Source organism: Chiloscyllium plagiosum, chromosome 14 (genome assembly GCF_004010195.1).
Source record: "Chiloscyllium plagiosum isolate BGI_BamShark_2017 chromosome 14, ASM401019v2, whole genome shotgun sequence".
In the NCBI taxonomy this organism is placed as follows: domain Eukaryota; kingdom Metazoa; phylum Chordata; class Chondrichthyes; order Orectolobiformes; family Hemiscylliidae; genus Chiloscyllium; species Chiloscyllium plagiosum.
Window position 1 is genome coordinate 78,339,489 of NC_057723.1, and position 19,677 is coordinate 78,359,165.

Consider the following 19,677-nt stretch of genomic DNA (forward strand, 5'->3'; position numbering starts at 1 on the left):
GGACTCAGCACCGCCTTCTTGACCTGCAATCTTCTTCCCGACCTCTCCGCTCCCACTCCCTCTCCAGCCTATCATCCTCACCTTAACCTCCTTTCACCTATCGCATTCCCAACGCCCCTCCCCCAAGTCCCTCCTCCCTACCTTTTATCTTAGCCAGCTTGGCATACCTTCTTCATTCCTGAAGAAGGGCTTATGCCCGAAACGTCGATTCTCCTGCTCCTTGGATGCTGCCTGACCTGCTGCGCTTTTCCAGAGACACATTTTTCAGCTCTGATCTCTAGCATCTGCAGTCCTCACTTTCTCCCAGGACCTGATCACTGTCTGGGACATGGTCGAATCGCGCCACGCCTACCCTCCGGCTGGAGTAGCAGCTGTCGTCAGGGAGCCGTTGCTCAGGAATCCGCACCTCCGTACTCGCGGGTTCGAGTGGCTGTCGGAGGGGAGGGCCGCGGCGGCGAGGGTGAACAGCGTCGGGGATGTACTGGGTGCTTGGGCTGGATGCTGCCGCAGGACATAGCGAGCAAGGCAGCGGACGCCTTAAAATAGCGGTGCTTGGCCCTGAAGTAGTGCATCAGTTGGAGGATGCTCACGTGTGCGGTGGGATCCCGTCCGTGCTCACCCCAGCCTGGACGGAATTTCACATTGGCCCCAAGGTCCCATACTTCCCGGGGGAACCTGTGCCCCACAACCTGACCTGCCTCCAGAGTTTTAGTTCTACCCCTTTCGGGACATAGAACGACGGGCCCTGTATTGAGTGCTGCTACACACCATCCACCTCTTTTTCCTCATCCACCGTCCGGACACACCTTAGCTTGCCCATTTGCTACCGGGCGGTGGAGATCCCCATTGGAGGGCTCTCTACGCGGGAGTCCTCCCCCTTTCTCTCGGGGATCTGGAGTGGAGGGTGCTGCACGCAGCAGTCCCCTGCAACCGCAGATTGCGGTGGTTCACGTACTCCCAGCCCAACTGCTTGTTCTGTGGTGCTGTGGAGTCCGTGGACCACGTGTATATTGGGTGTGGGCGTTTACACTCCCTTTTTGATCTCCTTAAGATCCTTCTTCTCTGTTTTTGGTTGCCGTTCAGTCCCACTGTCCTGATCTTCGGACACCCGGTACGGAGGAGGGAGGGCAGGTCTGAAGACCTCGTGGGTCTGCTCCTGGGCCTGCCCAAACTGGCCATAAACAGGTCGAGGCAGCGGGCTGTGGAGGGGGTCGTTAGGGCCGACTGCCTGCCCCTCTTCCGCGGTTACGTTAGAGCCCGGGTGTCTCTGGAGAAGGAGCACACGATGTCGACCAACACCCTGGAGTTGTTCAGGGAGAGGTGGGCGCCGCAGGGAGTGGAGTGCATCATTTCTCCCTCCAACTCTATTTTGATTTAGTCCCTACCCTCCCCTTCACTGTTTGATCACGCAGCACTGCCCTTTGATGTGAAGGGCACTGCTTGTCACTGGCCACTTGGGTGTTTCCTTTCTTCCTGGTGGTGGACTATCAATAAAGATTTACACACATGTTGTTCTTCACTGTGTCCTACACCTGCATACACAATAAAAAAAGGAAAAATAATTAAAGCTACATATATTCATATTTAGAGCCTGGCTCTCTGCAAGAAAAAGGAATTTCTCCAGGCACTGCACGTTTTCAATGAACCAAGTACTCGGAGGATACTGTTCCCTAGTTCCTTCTCCATGGCAACCAGAGTCAACTTCAAAAAGTGTGGAGCTGGATAAGCACAGGTCAGACAACATCTGTGGAGCAGGAGAGTTGATGATGCAGGCATGAGTCCTCCTGATGAAGGAGGGGCAGCACGGTGGCTCAGTGGTTAGCACTGCCGCCTCACAGCGCCAGGGTCTCGGGTTCGATTCCAACCTCGGGGGGACTGTCTGTGTGGAGTTTGCACATTCTCCCCGTGTCTGTGTGGGTTTCCTCCGGATGCTCCGGTTTCCTCCCACAGTCCAAAGTTGTCCAGGTTAGGCAGATTGGCCATGCTAAACTGCCCATAGTGTTCAGGCATGTGTAGGTTAGGTGCATCAGTCAGGGGTAAATAGAGGATAATGGGGTAGGGGAATGGGTCTAGGTGGGATACTCTTCAGAGGGTCGGTGTGGACTTGTTGGGCCGAAGGGCCTGTTTCCACACTGTAGGGATTCTATGATTCGAATGTGCTTTTCCAGCACCACACTTTTTGACTCTGACTCTCCAGCATCTGCAGTCCTCATTTTTCTCATACCAGTGTCAACTTGTCAACCAATCAACACTGTGTCCCATTCAGGACAATCTGTTGTTTTTTCTGTAATTTGCCATTCTGTCATGTCTTCACAAGTGCAAGATGAAAGAAACTTTAAGTCTCCTTATTTCAGCATTTCAATATTTAAAACTACCAAAAGCATACTTACTAAGTTTATCATATTCTCTATCTGCAGACGCACCACCCCACTTACAAAGTCACAACAGAAAAGCAATTTGTACTGCTAATCTATATTCAACCATAAATTAACTCGTTTTAAATCAGTTCTCTGATGAGGCAGATGCTTTGTTGGAGCAGCAGTCAGCCAGTGTAGAATAATTCACCGTTTAGGAAACACTCAAGTTACTTTTAAATGCCTTGAGAAATAAAATGTAAATTTCAAATTGCTGTTATTCAACGTGAATCCGACACTCCAGTTTACCTGCTATCTTCCTTAGTGAAATAGAGAACAGGTTTGCGTCTGGAGGAGTACATCATCTTCTTTCACTCACTCAGTCCCTGTCACCATAGTCTCTCCTGGCATGGACTGACTCCTGTTCTCAACGGTGCTGCCAAAATCGACAGCCATCCAGAGATATGCTGCAGGCTTGTCAAATCGAATGAGCGCTTCAGATCTGTTGTATCGTGCCAGGGAATTAGTGAAGTCAATGACCCGAACAGGGGGGAGAAAGATGCCAATGGAATTCCTCACGGTCTCATTTGTGGGGGAATGCAGTCAAACCCTTCCATTGAGCATCAAAAGATCTTCAGTCCTGTCTGCGTGAAGAGACAAATCCAGAGATCATCACTCCTGTCTAAGAATGCAGGCAGACTGAGAGACCCACGCCCTGTCACTGGATACACACCAGGAAACCCTCACCTCTGTTAGACACAGACACAGACCCTCACCCTGAGAGACACAGACCCCCACCCCAATGGACGCTGATTCCCACCCAGGGACAGAGGCGCTTACCCTGAGAGACACAGACCCTCACCCTTACCCTGAGAGACACAGACCCCCACCCAGGGACACAGGCACTCACTCTGAGTAACACAGAACCTCACCCTTACCCTGAGGGACACAGACACAGACCCAACCCCACCCAGAGTGACACAAGCACCCTCACTCAGAGGGGCAGGGGCAGGGGCACAGACCCCCACCCCCGAGGGGCACAGACCCTGCGGGAGTGAGTGGGGTGGGGGTGGGGGTGGGGGTGGGGGCCGCTCTCGGTGAGTTATTGCTGTCCCTCCCGGTCCCGGTGTGTCTCCGCCCCCCCCCCCCGGGGGGGAGGGGGGGGTGGGGGGTCTGTGACGGTCTGTGACCCTCACGGCGGCCGCACCGAGCCCCCCCCCGGGGAAGAAAGTTGCTGCCGGTCTCCTACCGGTGCCCCCGGATCGAGCATCCGCCAGACCCGGCTCCCGGAACAAACGTTCCGCCCCCTTCATCCTCCCCCCGCCCCCTACAGGGGGACCTGTATGTGGCAGGACCATGCTCTGAGTGATATAGAATTCATATACATTAATATATAGAGATATAGGTGATAAACCATATAGGTTTAAATATACATGCTGTATATGCAAACTGTAATTAATCACAAAATAGAAAAAATATTGACTATAACTGAAAACTCTGCAAATAATGTACAAATCAGGCAGTGCAACATTTATAAAATTAATTGTACTTTAAAGGGAATTACTGTCTTTATTCACTGTGGGTACTCTACATGTTAAACATCACGACCCTCCCCGTGGTTAAATGGAGAAGATTTCAGTGTTTGTCCTGTCAGCATCATTGTGATTCCCGAGCTAGAATGCAGTCATGGATAACCCCATCAATGAAACTTAATGCAGCTGCTTTATCACTCACAGGATCAATACTTTAAAGATTGGTTCACTCGAAACAATGGCACTGTGCAGTTCCTCCGATTACACTGGTGATTTATTTCAGGACTTTAAAAAATTCATCCATTCTAGCTCTGTGGGTGTTGCAGACTGAGCTAACCTTTATCGGCCATCCCTTCTTGCCTTTGACCCACTCACTTCAATACAATGACTTTCAGAGACAGAGGTACAAGGAGCTTAGAGGTATATGTGGGTCAGACTGGACAAGGAAGGCAGATTTCTTTTCCTAATGGACATCAGCAGACCAGTTGGGGTTTTAACTCACGACGGAGTGAGTGATTTGGTGTACTGATTCTATTACAGGAGTGATCGAGAGGAATCATACATGTGTTTGCTTACATATTACAAGAAGTGTCAAAATATTTTGGAATAATAAAGCAATGGATGCGCTAGTTGCAGAGGGTGAAACTTATCAAGAGTAGGTGGAAATATGGCAATGATAGAATCCCTACCGTATAGGTTTAAATATACATGCTATATACACAAACTGTAATTAATCACAAAATAGAAAAAGTCTTGACAATAACTGAAAACTGGAAGCAGGCCATTCAGCCCGTTGAATTCACAGCGACCCTCCAAAGATGTGCAGGTTAGCTGAATAGTCCATGCTAAATTTCCCATTGTGTTCAGGGATGTGTAGGTTAGGTGGATTAGTCAAGGGAAAATGTAGATTAATATGGCAGGGGAATAGGTCAGGGTGGGTTGCTCTTTGGAGGGTTGGTGTGGACATGTTGGGCCAAATGGCCTGTTTCCACACTGTAGGGATTCTATGATATAGTACCCCATCCAGACCCACTCCCTACCTTGTCCCTGTAACACTGAATTTCCCATGGCTAACCCACTAAACCTACACATTCATGGACACTATGGACAATTTAGCATGGTCAATCCACCTAACCTGCACATTTTTGGACTGTGGGAGAAAACTCACGCAGACACGGGAGAAGGGTGCAAAGTCCATACAGAGGGCCACTTGAGGGTGGAACTAAACCCAGTTCCCTTGCGCTGTAAAGAGGCAGTGCTAACCACTGAACCACTGTGCTGTTGAGGTTGCAATCAGATTAGTAACAATCTTATCAAATGGCAAAGACTCAAGGGGCCAAGAGGCCTCCTCCTGTTGCTAACTCATATATCCATCCTTCAAACAAGCGAAATGTTGTACAAAGTACACTTTCCATAAAACATACATTCTGTGTTCTTGCATTCAGAATAATGTTTCACTGGACCTGAACCATTAACCTTGCTTTCTGTACACACATGTTTTCAGAGCTGCTGAGTTTCTCCAGCAATTTTTATTCTTGTTGCATAAAACATATATTGTTTATGTTAGCTGAAATGGGCCCCATTGCTAAGTGAAGAGGCAGCCTTAGTGATGGATAATGGTCAAATCATGCACAATTAAATAGGAAATTGAGATTAGGCAGCTCTAGGTGGTTATGGGATAGGGAGTTGGAAGCTGCAAAAGAAAACAAATAATTTGGAGTATTGTGCACTGTTTTGGGCCCCATATCTCAGAAAGGATGTGCTGGCCCTGGAGTATGTTCAGTAGAGATTCACAAAAATGGTCCCAGGAAAGAACAGCTTAACATATGAAGAATGTTTGAGGACTCTAAGTCTATACTCGATAGAGTTTAAAAGGATGAGGCATGATCTAATTGAAACTTACAGAATCCTGAACGGCCTGGACAGAGAGGATGTTGGGAAGATATTTCCATTGGTAGGAGAGACTAGGACCCGAGGGCACAGCCTAAGAGTAAAGGGAAGACCTTTTAGAATGGAGAGAAGGAGAAACGTTGTCAGCCAGAGAGTGGGGAATCTATGGAACTCATTGACACAGAAGGCTGTGTAGACCAGATCATTGAGTATATTTAAGATGGAGATAGATAGGTTCCTGAGTATCAAGGGGATCAAGGGCTGTGGGGAGAAAGTGGGAGAATGGGGTTGAGAAACTTATCAGCCACGATTGAATGGCAGAACAGACTCAATGGGCTGAATGGCCTAATTTCTGCTCCTATGTCTTATGGTCTTATTCTTCCACACCTGCACAAAACGCCCAGGCTGATATTTCCATTTTAAATTGCCATTCTCTCTGGTGTTATTTCTTTCACTGCAGCGCCTTGTGCTTCTAATGGGAAGGTTTACGGGTCGGATGTGCTGTGATACCAACCACAACCAGAGGAAAACAGCTAGTGTGTCTTAACGATAGGAAATTCTTGTCCTAAGCAAAATGTAGTTTATTGCACAATTGCAACTAGATAGAAGTAACATTAGTAAGTTAGACAAATCTTTGTGTCACCTTCAGATTAATGGAGTTTAATGCAATCTCCAGCATTAACCTACCCAGACCCATTTCCTCGTACTACAATATTTAATAAAATAATTTGTCCTCCTGCTTACTGAGTTGTACACAATTACAATCTCTCCATAAAACAGCATGATCTAATATTTGATATGAACTTAGTCATCACCAGACTGATCCCTTGTCAGCCATATTATTGCTATCATCATGTTCACCACAAAAGGCTTAAGAGTTGGTCAGCTTCTAACTCTAATCGGGTTTTTTTTCCCATATAACAGAATTAGACTGAGTAAAAACAAACAACCACTTTACTGATCTAATTTTAAGAACACTTTTTGCTTGATTATGACTGCTCGAAGTTTTTGAACGATGAAGGTTTAAACGTCTCCTCTCCTCCAGTTAGATCATTTATCCATGGAAAGAAGCTGTTTATTTACAAATGATCAAAATGTTCAGATTCAATGGTTCTCTGTGACAAAAGCAACAGTATTTTAGATTGATGATTTTTGTGGGTCAGACATCAGGCTGCTTGTTGCATGTTGGAAATAATTTACTTTACTGTCTGACTAATATTCCACCTTAGGGCAAGGCAGAGACAAACAGAGTTCTGCAAGTCCTTGGAATGCACAGTCTGGCTGCTGCCACTGGATCTGGATAGGAACCATCTGGCAGTTGAAAGTATTTTACATAGATCAATTAACCACTTCATCCAATAAACACCAAATGGATAAAAAAAAGTCCGTCCCATTCAAATCTTAAAGAGAATCTTCTATAATATCAAATAATTTAAAATTATATTTTCTTTCTTCCTTTATTCATTCATGGGATGAGGGGTCACTGGTTAGGCAGCATTTATTGCCCATCCCCAGCATCTTAAGAGTCAACCACGTTGTTGTGGGTCTGGAGTCACATGTAGGCCAGACCAGGTAAGGATAGCAGTTTCTTTCCCTAAAAGACATTTTTGAACAAGATAGTTTTTTCACAACAATCATTTTACAGACTCTTAATTCCAGATTTTTATTTTAATTGAATTCAAATTCCACCATCTGCCATGGCAAGATTTGAACTTTGGTCCCCAGAACATTACCAGGGTCTCTGGATTAACAGTCTAGTGATAATCAATTAGGAGAAAGTGAGACTGCAGATGCTGGAAATCAGAGTCAAAATGTGTGGCGCTGGAAAAGTACAGCAGGTCAGGCAGCATCCAAGGAGCAGGAGAGTCAACATTTTGAGCATAAGACCTTCATCAGGAATGTGGGAGGGAGCCCAAGGTGGCTGAAAGATAAATGAGAGGAGGGTGGAACTGGGGGGAAGGTAGCTGGGAATGCAATAGGTAGATGAAGGTACGGGTTGATGGTGATAGGTTGGAGAGGAGAGTGGAGTGGGTAGATGGGAAGGAAGATGGACAGGTAGGACAGGTCAAGAGGACGGTTCCGAGTTGGATGGTTGGATCTGGGATAAGGTGAGGGGGAGGGGACATGAGGAAACTGATGAAATCGACATCGATCCCGTGTGGTTGGAGGGTCTCAAGGCAGAAGATGAGGTGTTCTTCCTCCAGACGTCAGATGGCTAGAATTTTGCTGTGAAGGAGGCCCAGGACCTGCATGTCCTTGGTGGAGTGGGAGGGGGAAGTATTCAGCCACAGGGCGGTGGTGTTGTTTGGTGTGGGTGTCCCAGAGATGTTCTCTGAAATGTTCTGCAGGTTGTCGTCCTGTCTCCCCAGTATCGAGGAGACAACATCGAGAGCAAGGGACACAGTAGATGAGATGTTTGGAGGTGCAGGAAAATCTCTGCTGGATATGGAAAGATCCTTTGGGGCCTTGGACAGAGGTTGGGGGGAGGTGTGGGCGCAGGCTTTACCCCTCTTGCAGTAGCAAGGGAAGGTGCCGGAAGGGGAGGGTGGGTTGGTGGGGTGGTATGAACCTAACAAGGGAGTCATGGAGGGAATGGTCTCTGCAGAATACTGAAAGGGATGGGGAGGGAAATATAATCTCTGGTAGTGCAGTCTGACTGTAGGTGGAGGAAATGGCAGAGGATGATGTATTGTATCCGGAGGTTGGTGGGGTGGAAGGTGAGGATGGGGCATTCTCAATGTTGTTTTCACCAGTTTTCTGATCTCCCCTCCCCCCACATTATCGCAGATCCAACCCTCCAACTTGGCACTGCCCTCTTGACCTGTCCTACTTGTCCATCTTCCTTCCCACCATTCCCTCCATCCTCCTCTCCGACCTATCACTATCACTCTCCCCCACCTCCATCTATCTACCATTTCCAGCTACCTTCCCCCCAGCCCCACCCTTCTCTCATTTATCTCTCAGCCCCTTTTGGCCACCACATTCCTGATGAAGAGCCGATGCTCGAAACATTGACTCTCCTGCTCCTCAGATGCTGCCTGACTGGCTGTGCTTTTCCAGCACCACACTTGTCGAGTCTCGTGATAAAAACACGATGACACTACCTCCTGATTCAGCATCACTATTAAGCTCAAAAGGCAAACCCAGAACTCGAATGGTTGAGCTGGTTTGAGTTTATCACAATACTTCAATATGTAAGAAATGAGCAATATTTTTCAGGAGTTAGATATATTGAAAAATAGTTCAGGGAAAGAATCGTTCATATTTGACAGACTATGCAGAGTAACGTTTGGAAATCATGACGTGTCAACTGCTTTCCACTGACTATTGTTCATTAACCTGTTTAATGTCAAATGAAATGGTCTGTTGGTTTACAGACTGTGTCTCGATCTGAAGATGAGGAGAATTTACTGACAGAATGTGACTCATTTTAGTAACTCAAGGCATACTGACAAATGTTTTCTGTTTGACCCTCTCATTCTCTCTTGTTTATTGAGATATTTGGCAGAATAATAGGGGACAATGAAGTTCCCTTCCAGGAGCAAATGACAATAATAAAACAGAAAGAATGATCGACTTCAAAAATCCAAAAATCTGTATCAGACCTTTCTGACAAGTGCTTTACTTGCCAAAAAAGCCTGTGATTGTGAGATATCATTTTAATCCAAATTCACCTTTAGTTTTCAAGAAGCAGACTGATGCAGTTTTTAGAACCAAAGGGATGAACACAGGAACAGCCGACTGAGTTAGATGATCAGCCGTGATCATATTGAATGGTGGTGCAGGCCCGAAGGGCTGAATGGCCTACTCCTGATCCTATTTTCCTGTGTTTCTAAGAAACTAAGAGAGAATACCGATAAAATTGAAATTCCTGGTTATGAGGTAATTAGACTTTTGAGAAATTGGACTTACAAAGTTGCTACCACAATTAGTCTACAGATGTGAGGTTGAGTGAGTGAGCAAAATACAGCTGATAGAATATGTGGGAAAATGTGAGGTTCTGGCCTGAGCTGGAGGAAAAGAAAAGATGACTATTATTTAAGTGTAAGACTGCAGGAAACCGCGGACAGAGGGTCCTTACCACTCAGAGGGATGGCAATGAGGAAATCAAAGTCTGTCATTCCAGAAGTCATCACAAAAACTGAAGTTTTAAAGAAAAGTGCAAAATCCCAAAATGGACATAACATTTAGATCCAGAAAGCATGGACAAAGTTACTGTACTGAACAAATATTGCTATTTATTACAATCAATTACACTGTAGCTACATTTAAACAGTTACGAATCCTTGACATTTAACTTTACAAATTAAATCTCTAATCCCTTTATAAATTCCCCTGCTATACACACACACAGAGACACACACACACACAGGAACACACAGCCACACACACACACAGGCACACACACACACACACACACAGGCACAGACCCACACAGACAGACATACACAATCAGACAGACAGGCACACCAGGCACACACAGACAGACACACAGGCACACACAGACAGACACACAGGCACACACAGACAGACACACAGGCACACACAGACAGACACACAGGCACACACAGACAGACACACAGGCACACACAGACAGACACACAGGCACACACAGACAGACACACAGGCACACACAGACAGACACACAGGCACACACAGACAGACACACAGGCACACACAGACAGACACACAGGCACACACAGACAGACACACAGGCACACACAGACAGACACACAGGCACACACAGACAGACACACAGGCACAGGCACACACACACACACACACAGACAAACACAATCAGACAGACACACAGACATACACACACACATACACACACATCATGGCTGCTGTGGACAGAGGGAGCACTTGGAAAGCAGGTCAAGGGTCATTGTTCGTTGATCTATTGGGATGATTATGATTCTTGTTTTTTTTCAATGAACCTTCTCTGGATGCTGCCACTAGTTTGCAAATGACTCTGCATTTCTGATTTGTTCATTAAAAGTCAAAGCTTACAGCAACTGCTGAAGGAAAGACAAACCCATTTTATTCAGTTGCTTACTTCAGAGAACAGAAGGAGAGCCCATAAGCTGGTCATAGTCTAGAAGCTTTTCTGCATCTCGTTCATACCCCAAGCTGTTCAGCTCCATGAGAATCAATCATTTAATTTTGGCAGGCAGAACATCTTTGTTATTGATAACTGGTTACTAATCCACAAACCATTCTTCTAGTTGTTTGCAAACAAAAGCTCCATTTGTATGTAATCCTCAGTTTTAGTCACCTACACCTACTACCAGCTGTTCCCACAGCTATGCAAGCAATGTTCATAATTAATGTCTATTACTTGCTTTCAAACTATGCAGCAATCCCTGAACTTCCTGATTCGAGAACAATTCTTTCCTCATTTCAGCCCACAGTTTAGATTTTAGATTTTAGATTAAATTCCCTATAGTGTGGAAACAGGCCATTTGGCCCAACAAGTCCACACCAACTCTCCGAAGGTTAATTCACCCAGACCCATTCCCCTCCCCTACATTTACCCCTGACTCATGCACCTAATACTATGGGCAATTTAGCATCGCCAATTCACCTGACCTGCACATCTTTGGATTGTGGGAGGAAACCCACGCAGACACGGGGAGAATGTGCAAACTCCACACAGACAGTCGCCTGAGGCTGGAATCGAACCCGGGTCCCTGGCACTGTGAGGCAACAATACTAACCATTGAACCACCGTGTTAAAAAAAACACAAATAAAAAGACAGTCTTTACAGTGTCCTTGTGCATGAATCCCAAAAAAAAACTAGCATCCAAGTTAAGAAAGTACAGGAAAGCAAATGTACTGTTGGTCATTACTTCAAAGGTAACTGAGTAGAAAATTAGGGAGGTCTTGGTAAAACTATGAAAGGCATTGATCAGACCATAACTGGAATAAGGTGAATACCCTCATCTAAGGAATGATAGGACTGACATCAGATGCACAACAGAGAAGGTTCTCCGAGTAGATCTCAGGTATGGAGGGAGTGCTTTATGAGGAGTGGTTGAGTAAGTTGGGATTGTATTCCTGAAGTTTGTAACTATGAGAGGCAACTTCATCGAAATGTTTAAAATTTAAGGGGGCTTGAGAGAGTAGTTGCTGAGAAACATTTAAAGGGATGGAAAACTAGAATCAAGGTACATAGAACATAGACCAATACAGCACAGAGTAGAAATTGTAAATTGGATAATTTACTGCTGTTGCTTCCATTTGGCCAATCAACCACACAGTTTGACAGGATTCGTTAAAGGAGTTGAATTAAGGAATCTCGGGATAACCTGTGTCATCAAGACTATTGAGAATTCAGCTGTAGAGTATCTGGGCATTAATCATGCTGGACATCTCGATAGAATGTGTCTAATGTGAAAGCACAATTCATTTAGTGGAAAAAGTGAGTTATCTTTTCCATTAATTCCTTTCAACAGGAATTGTTTGGGAATTCCTTCCTTGTCAGATTATTGGTCTCTATGGGGATATTAACACCTTTTCTCAGATAAAGACCACCTGAGGACCTGACATAGACTGTAAGTGAAGAACCAGGCACAGAAGAGCAAAGTATTCACATATCACAGTGAATCTGCAAGAAACATTGGAAATTATGGGTCAATGCACAAAAAGAGATGGATCAATGTCTCATTCATAATGGAGTAATAGTGATTCACCCCAAATGGGATCTATAAATGAAATAAATTTACTCTCTCTTTATCACACATGTCTTTCACCTTCCAATTACTTGGTCCACTGCATCACTTCCTTTCAGGTTCCACCTCTCTTTATGAAAAATGCTGCTCCAATAATCAATATAATGGCAGGCAACTACTGGGGATGATACAAAGATAGGTAGAGGGACAGGTAACCTTGAGGAGGCAGGGAGGCTGCAGAAGGATTTGGACAGATTAAGAGAGTGGGCAAAGAAGTGGCAGATTGAGTTTAATGTGGGAAAGTGTGAGGTCATGCACTTTAGTAGGGAGAATAGAAGCATGGACTGTTTACTAAATGAGGAGAAAATTCAGAAGTCTGAAGGGCAAAGAGACTTGGGAGTTCTAGCCCAAGATTCTGTCAAGGTAAACTTGCAGGGTGAGTCGGTAGTTAGGAAGGCAAATGCAATGATGCATTTATTTTGAGAGAACTTGAATATAAAAGCAGGGATGTACTTCTGAGGTTCTATAAGGCTCTGGTCAGACCACATTTGGAGTATTGTGTGCAGTTTTGGGCCTCATACCTCAGGAAGGATGGACTAGCCCTGGATCGTGTTCAGAGGAGGTTCATGTGAATGGTCCCAGGAATGAAAAGCTTAACTTCGAGGAACGTTTGAGGACTCTGAGTTTAGAAGGATGAGGGGGGATCTAATTTTTATGGGCCACGTAACATCAAGTCTTTCTTGAGTTCCTGAGACAGTAGAGAATTATTGAAATGAATGCAGCAGGCAGAATGAACAAAGTCAATAGAATCCACGATCATGAGGATCGGAGGCTATTGGACGCCATGGTCTGACAGATGCTGTTCCCATAGCAGCAACAGTCATTGGCACCAATTGCCATTCCTGTTCCTAGTAATCCTATGCTGTGGTGATCAATGGTTCTGTTCTCATGAGGAGCCATTCACTCACAATGGGCTACTGAGGGGGGACTTACAGTTCAGCAACAACCAGAACAATTTCTTCTGCAGCTCATGAAATGCACAAAAATATTATGGCAACACATCAGCACTAAAAACAAATAATAATTTTAAATTGTTGGACGTTATGTTATTTTAAAATTTGTTTCAATTAACTTTGTGCTACAAAATCTGCCCCCGAAACTATCAGAGTTTCCAAAGCCTGAAAGAATTAGCAGGAAAGAGTTGTAGCAGGACCATGAATAATTTTACCAGTTCAGGATTGTCAGCAAGAGAGCTCGGAGTGAGAGGAGGAGAATCCTTTTTGACTCAGAGTTGTACAGATTTGGGAGAGGGTTGGAGGCAGATTCCATAGCAGGTTTTAAAAGGGAGCTGGATATATACTTGAAAGTTCAAGGGTTTGAGAGTGGGACTAACTGAGTAGCTCCTTTGTGAGTCGAATGGCCTCATTCTGTACTGTAAAACAGGTATTGTTCTCCTTTAGTTCTTTATCATCTTCTTACACGCACAATGCACCATATGCCACTTTTTGAAACAATTAATTCATTGTATAACCAAACCCAGGCAAACCTGCACAATTGGTGCCCACAAATATGGAGAGTGTCAACTCAGGAGGTCACCGCTCCCCGGTTTGCTTTAAACCATTGAGCAGCATGCACTGTAACATTCCAAAACCCAACCGTCAGATTAGTTCATTACCTGTACGTGACTGAAACACCACTGAAGCAATTCCTTTCATAACATCTTGTAAAAAGTCCCTGTTAGAGAAAAGAAACATCCAGATTCAATGTAAAAAAATACAGCCCAACATCACCTTCATTCAAATACCTCTCGTTAGAGAAGTTCAGGGAATCACATACACAGCAAATACTACCTTTAACAATGTGGTACAGATTCAACTTTAAAATCAGCACAGACAGAGCTGGACGGTAATGTGGTTAGGCACTGTGCTTCAAATACAATCTGCATGGTATGTTGAATGAAAGGATCTAAAACGTTCATAATTTAGCACGGTATTAAATTCAAGTAAGCAGTCTTCCATCAAGAGGTTAGAGGGATTACTGGTATTTATATCAGAAGTGATTATATGGAGCAAGAATAGGGCACTTCCGAGTGTGCATAACGGCACATTGACTCACACTTGGTGTCTAGATTCCAACTCAAGCTATAACTGACAATGACTGGCATTTCCTTTTGAATTTAACCACTAATTATTCAAGTTAGTAAGTATTAGCTGTGTACTTAAGAATTGGGAACAACACAGCTATCTGGTGAAAGTTAGCAACTATATTGTCATAATATCACAAGAGGAGAGCCACAGTTGGACAAGAGCTATTTTGACTAAGCAGGAAGGTGACCTCAGCTGTAAAGCTCCGAAGAACAGATGACCAAGTGAAATACAGTTTTGGCTTTGCTGCAGTAACCTCTGGTTCAACTATTGTGGCAGAAGTGCCAGAGATGGTCTACATGATGGCCCCTCACCTACACGTGGAAGCATGCAGCCAAAGGTGGTTGTGGTACAGTGGCAGTGTGCCTAACTCTGGCCCCAAGAGGCTCAGGATCAAGTCTCACCTGCTCCAGAGGTGTACTGATAAATGACTGCTTTACATTAATCTGCATTGTGTTCCAATTTGCATTAAAAAACTGAGTTGTGAAGGATCTGTTTTGAGGCCACTGCTGTTAGTCATTTTTATAAATGATCTGGAGGTGGGCGTAGAAGGATGGGTTAGTAAATTTGCGGATAACACTAAGGTCGGCAGAGTTGTGGATAGTGCTGAAGGACGGTGTGGGTTACAGAGGGACATTGATAAGATGTAGAGCTGGGCTGAGAAGTGGCAAATGGAGTTTAATGTGGAAAAGTGAGAGGTGATTCACTTTGGAAGAATTAACAGGAATGCAGAGTACAGGCCTAATGGTAAAATTCTTGGCAGTGTCAACGGACAGAGAGATCTCAGTGTCCAGGTGCATAAATCCCTGAAAGTTGCCACCCAAGTGGATAGGGTTGTTAAGAAGGCATATGGTGTGTTGGCGTTTATTGGTAGGGAGATTGAGTTTCAGAGCCACGAGGTTATGCTTCAGCTGTACAAGACACTGGTAAGACGTACCTGGAGTATTGTGTACAGTTCTGGTCACCGCATAATAGAAAGGATGTGGAAGCTTTGGAAAGGGTTCAGAGGAGATTTACAAGGATGTTGCCTGGTATGGAAGGAAGGTCTTCCGAGGAAAGGCTGAGGGAACGGAGGCTGCTTTCATTGGAGAGAAGAAAGTTGAGAGGTGACTTAATCGAGACGTATAAGATAATCAGAGGATCATATAGGGTGGACAGTGAGAGCCCTTTTCCTTGAATGGTGAAGGCTAACACGAGGAGATATAGCTTTAAATTGAGGGGTGATAGATATAGGACAGATATTAGGGGTAGTTTCTTTACTCAGAGAGTAGTAAGGGCGTGGAACGCACTGCCTGCAACAGTAGTAGACCCGCCAACAGTAAGGACATTTAAATGGTAATTGGACATACATATGGATAATAATAGAATGGTGTAGGGCATCAGATTAATTTCACAGGTCGGTGCAACATCGAGGGCCAACAGTACTGCACTGTTAAGTTCTATATTCTATGAACTGACTCCAGAACAGGCAACCTGGTGACAGTCTGTAGTTGAATTAATACCTGCTGGATTCCTCAATGCCATGATATTCTTGCCGGTGACAGCAGAAACCTTGCCATATTAGGTAAACATGCAGCTGGAGACAAACTCAGACTAACCATCAAAACTGACTCAGACATTGGAACTTTGCCTCACTTTAACAAATACTGTTTTACTGGAAACTCCTCTTAGAAAACTTAGCTAATTCTTCTCCAGAAGATGCTAATGCGTGTAGGTGAGTCATAAAGCATCTTTCTCCTCCACTCCACTCCCCACTTGGTTTACTCTATCAATAGTCTCCAGTATTTTTCTTCTAACTTAATTCTTACAGGTGGATGCACAACAATCATACTTCATAGACCAGCCTTAAGGAGAGAAAAAATGTCAGAAAAGTTGGGAAATAATACAGGAGGTTAATCATCCTGTGAGTGGAATGTGAGTTATGTAAACAATTAAATTGAGCAAAGCGTTTGCACAGAATACTTTAGCCACTGCAAGGCACAATAACAAGTCAGTTCACCCAAAGAAGTATTGTCCAAATGTGTATTCCATGGTAGAAGTTTATATTTATCTGATTTGGAGATGCCGGTGTTGGACTGGGGTGTACAAAGTTAAGTGTCACACAACACCAGCTAGTGTGCTTCCAATTAAACCTTTTGGTCTATAACCTGGTGTTGTGTGACTTAATTATATTTATCTGAATAGCGAGCTCTCCCTGCATATTGTAACACAAAGTCCCAACATTTCCAACATTGTATCCTTCAGTGTACTGAATATCAATGGAATTCAGATTTAGTTAGATTTGCTTTTGCTCATTGAGTGCATATAACTTTTATCCAGAGGCCCAAAAATATGTATTTTTAAGAAACACATATAAGCTGTTGGTTTTCATCTGAAATTTGATTGACTTTTATTTTGACAAAACAGAATGACTTCAATTTGTCCAGCCAGACGTAGCTTTGGGAAGGTGCAAATCTCTAAAACTGTAAAGGTAGTGGGAATTTGTGGCACCATTTGCTTATTCTTTGTAAACTAGAATGATTGAATAAACTGTTAGAACTCGGCAATAAAGCCAATGGGAGATTCAAACCTGAGATACTGATACTGATAGTGGGTTGTGTAAGGTCTCACCTTGTGTATGGGCAACTAGCAGCACCTTGAATAAAATGGGAAACTGCTGATAGAATTTTAGAATCCCTACAGTGTGAAAGTAGGCCATTCAGCCCATCAAGTCCACACCGATTCTCTGAACAGCATCCCACCCAGACCCAACCCCCTACTCTATCCCTGTAACCCTGCATTTCCCATGGCTAACCCACCTGGCCTCCACATCCCTGGACACTGTGGACAATTTCCCATGGTCAATCCACCCGAACCTGCACATCCCTGGGCACTATGGGACAATTTCCCACAGCCAATCCACCCTTACCTGCACATCCCTGGGCACTATGGGACAACTTCCCACAGCCAATCCACCCTAACCTGCACATCTGTTGCAAGAAAGTGATAATTAACCATTTTTTGCATTTTTGAGGCATACTTTCATTTGGAATTCCCTCCCCTGGGGCATTGTGGGTCAACCCACAGCAGGTGGGCTGCATCATTTCAAGAAGGCAGCTCACCCCCACCTTCTCAAGGGGCAACTAGGGACGGGCAATAAATGCTGGGCCCAACCTGTGATGCCCACACATCCCACAAAATGAATAAAAAGAACTGGAGGATGAGGATGTGTCTCTTCATCACAACTGACGTGTGCAGATGCTTCATGGGCACCCAGAGGAGTACTGGGCCTTGCGTGAAATAATTATAAAAGAATCATCCAGAGCAGGAGGCAATCTGATCATGGAGAAAAGAAATTGTGCTCGCTCTTTGCAAAAGCGAACAAAATGATTTGACTGCTACTTTGTTTCTCGAAAGGTCCTGCGTTTACCTTTACTTCCTCAGTATGTAAACAATTCCCTTTTGGAAGTTACTGCTGTGACAAAACTACTCCTTTAACAAGGTTATGGTGTCCTTGGCCTTTTTTAATAGAGAGGTTGTAAACAACACAGACTCTGAAAAGACTGGGGGTTGAAGGGTTTCAGAGCCAATTGCATAATCGTTAACTGATACTGCCTCAGGCAGAGGCTTTCAAGTTTAAAAACGTGTACAATGGAAAGGGAGTGGCTAGTTCTCCCAGCTCAGCTTTTCTCTGGTTTGGTTTTTTTAAAGCAGGTAGTGTGTAAAGAAAGGCTGCTGGTCCCAAAGAGGCAAGTCCAGGCTGGTACTCCCTCTCTCTGACATCTCCTGTAAGAACCCGGGTTTGATTTCACCTTTTGTGCCTCGGGGTGTTTATGGGGATTGTTGCAAGTATTTGGAACAGCATCATTCAGTTGGGATAATCTGTTGGGTTTTTAGATAGGATAGGTTACTCGGCATTCTGTTCTCTGTTTCTGCTTCATTCAGTAATCTTGTTTAAAACAGAATGGTTAGACCAGCTGCATCCCGTAGTGTTAGATGCATTAGTCAGGGGTAAATATAGTGCAGGCGATTGGGTCTGGGTGTGTTACTCTTCAGAGGGTCAGAGTGGTGTTGTTGGGCTGAAGGGCCCATTTCCATTCTGTAGGGAATCTAATCTAATCACTACTGGGATATCCGCATTACACCTGCTTAAACCAACTAGCCAAGTTAGGGTCTGGGCTGCCTTCTTGAAATGTTTTGAGGGGGTCTGGCCTGGTCCATAATCCTGCTAAAGTTGCTTCCACTCACTCCTGCAGGACAATCCAAACCATTGTGCAGGAAAACTCATGGTTTCGAACCTCCCACTAGACAGTTCTTGTATCATGAGAAGCCCAGAGTATCATGTACTTTACTGGATGGGTTTCCAAGGGGAAGGGAATCTCAGCCATGAAAGGGCTATGGGCCACTTGCAGCTTCTTGTTGTCCAGGAGGACAGGAGGGCTGCCCCAGGGTCTCCAAGGAATTCTCGGCCTTCCAGGCCAAGAGCAATGACTGTCCCGATGAAGCATATCTCTCAAACCCACCATCACCTACCCCTCTCCCCACATTCCAGCTCCCCCCCCCCCCCCCCCACCCCATCAGAGGCCTCTGCCTATCCAAATGTTTAGATCCAGCACCCTCAACCTCTGGCTTCTCTGTAGCTGACTGTTCCCACCTACCAGGGACAGATTTCCGTCTCTCCCAGGCTCTCCCAGTCTCTGAATTCAGCCTGCTCCCAGGGAGTTCCATTCCCTGCTCTCTGTCACCAACCTACCATCATGACAGCTTCCTGCTGTGAACTTGTCACTCTGCCTTCCTGAGGAAGGGATTTTACCTGAAACATTGATTCTGCTGCTTCTCTGATGCTGCCTGACCTGCTGTGCTTTTCCAGCTCCACACTCTCGACTGATCTCCACGGTCTCCAGTCCACACATTTGCTCTGCCTGCCAGCCAACCAGAGTCATTTCACTGGAGGAATCAAAGTTTATAACTGTTAATCATATGCTGTACTATTTAAGTTAGACATGTAGCATAATGGCAACAAGTAGACTGGTAATTCAAAACTGGAACTAATGAGATAGGAGTTCAAATCCCATCACAGCAATGAGGAGGGATTGGATCTTT

The 19,677-nt window shown here is 44.9% G+C and overlaps 1 protein-coding gene across 8 annotated transcripts in view; it reads right to left on the minus strand.

The window, feature by feature from the left end:
• b4galt7 (xylosylprotein beta 1,4-galactosyltransferase, polypeptide 7 (galactosyltransferase I)) overlaps positions 1-19,518 on the minus strand; it is a 52,506-nt gene extending 32,988 nt beyond the window's left edge. For 4 of the 8 annotated variants that reach the window (XM_043704045.1, XM_043704042.1, XM_043704038.1 and 1 more), the window contains exon 1: positions 2,664-3,280. In XM_043704045.1, the coding sequence (XP_043559980.1) occupies positions 2,664-2,719 (56 nt within the window). In that variant the 5' untranslated portion in view covers positions 2,720-3,280. The other 4 variants (XM_043704040.1, XM_043704039.1, XM_043704041.1 and 1 more) reach the window with 4 other exon arrangements.
• Positions 19,519-19,677: the final 159 nt, after the last annotated feature.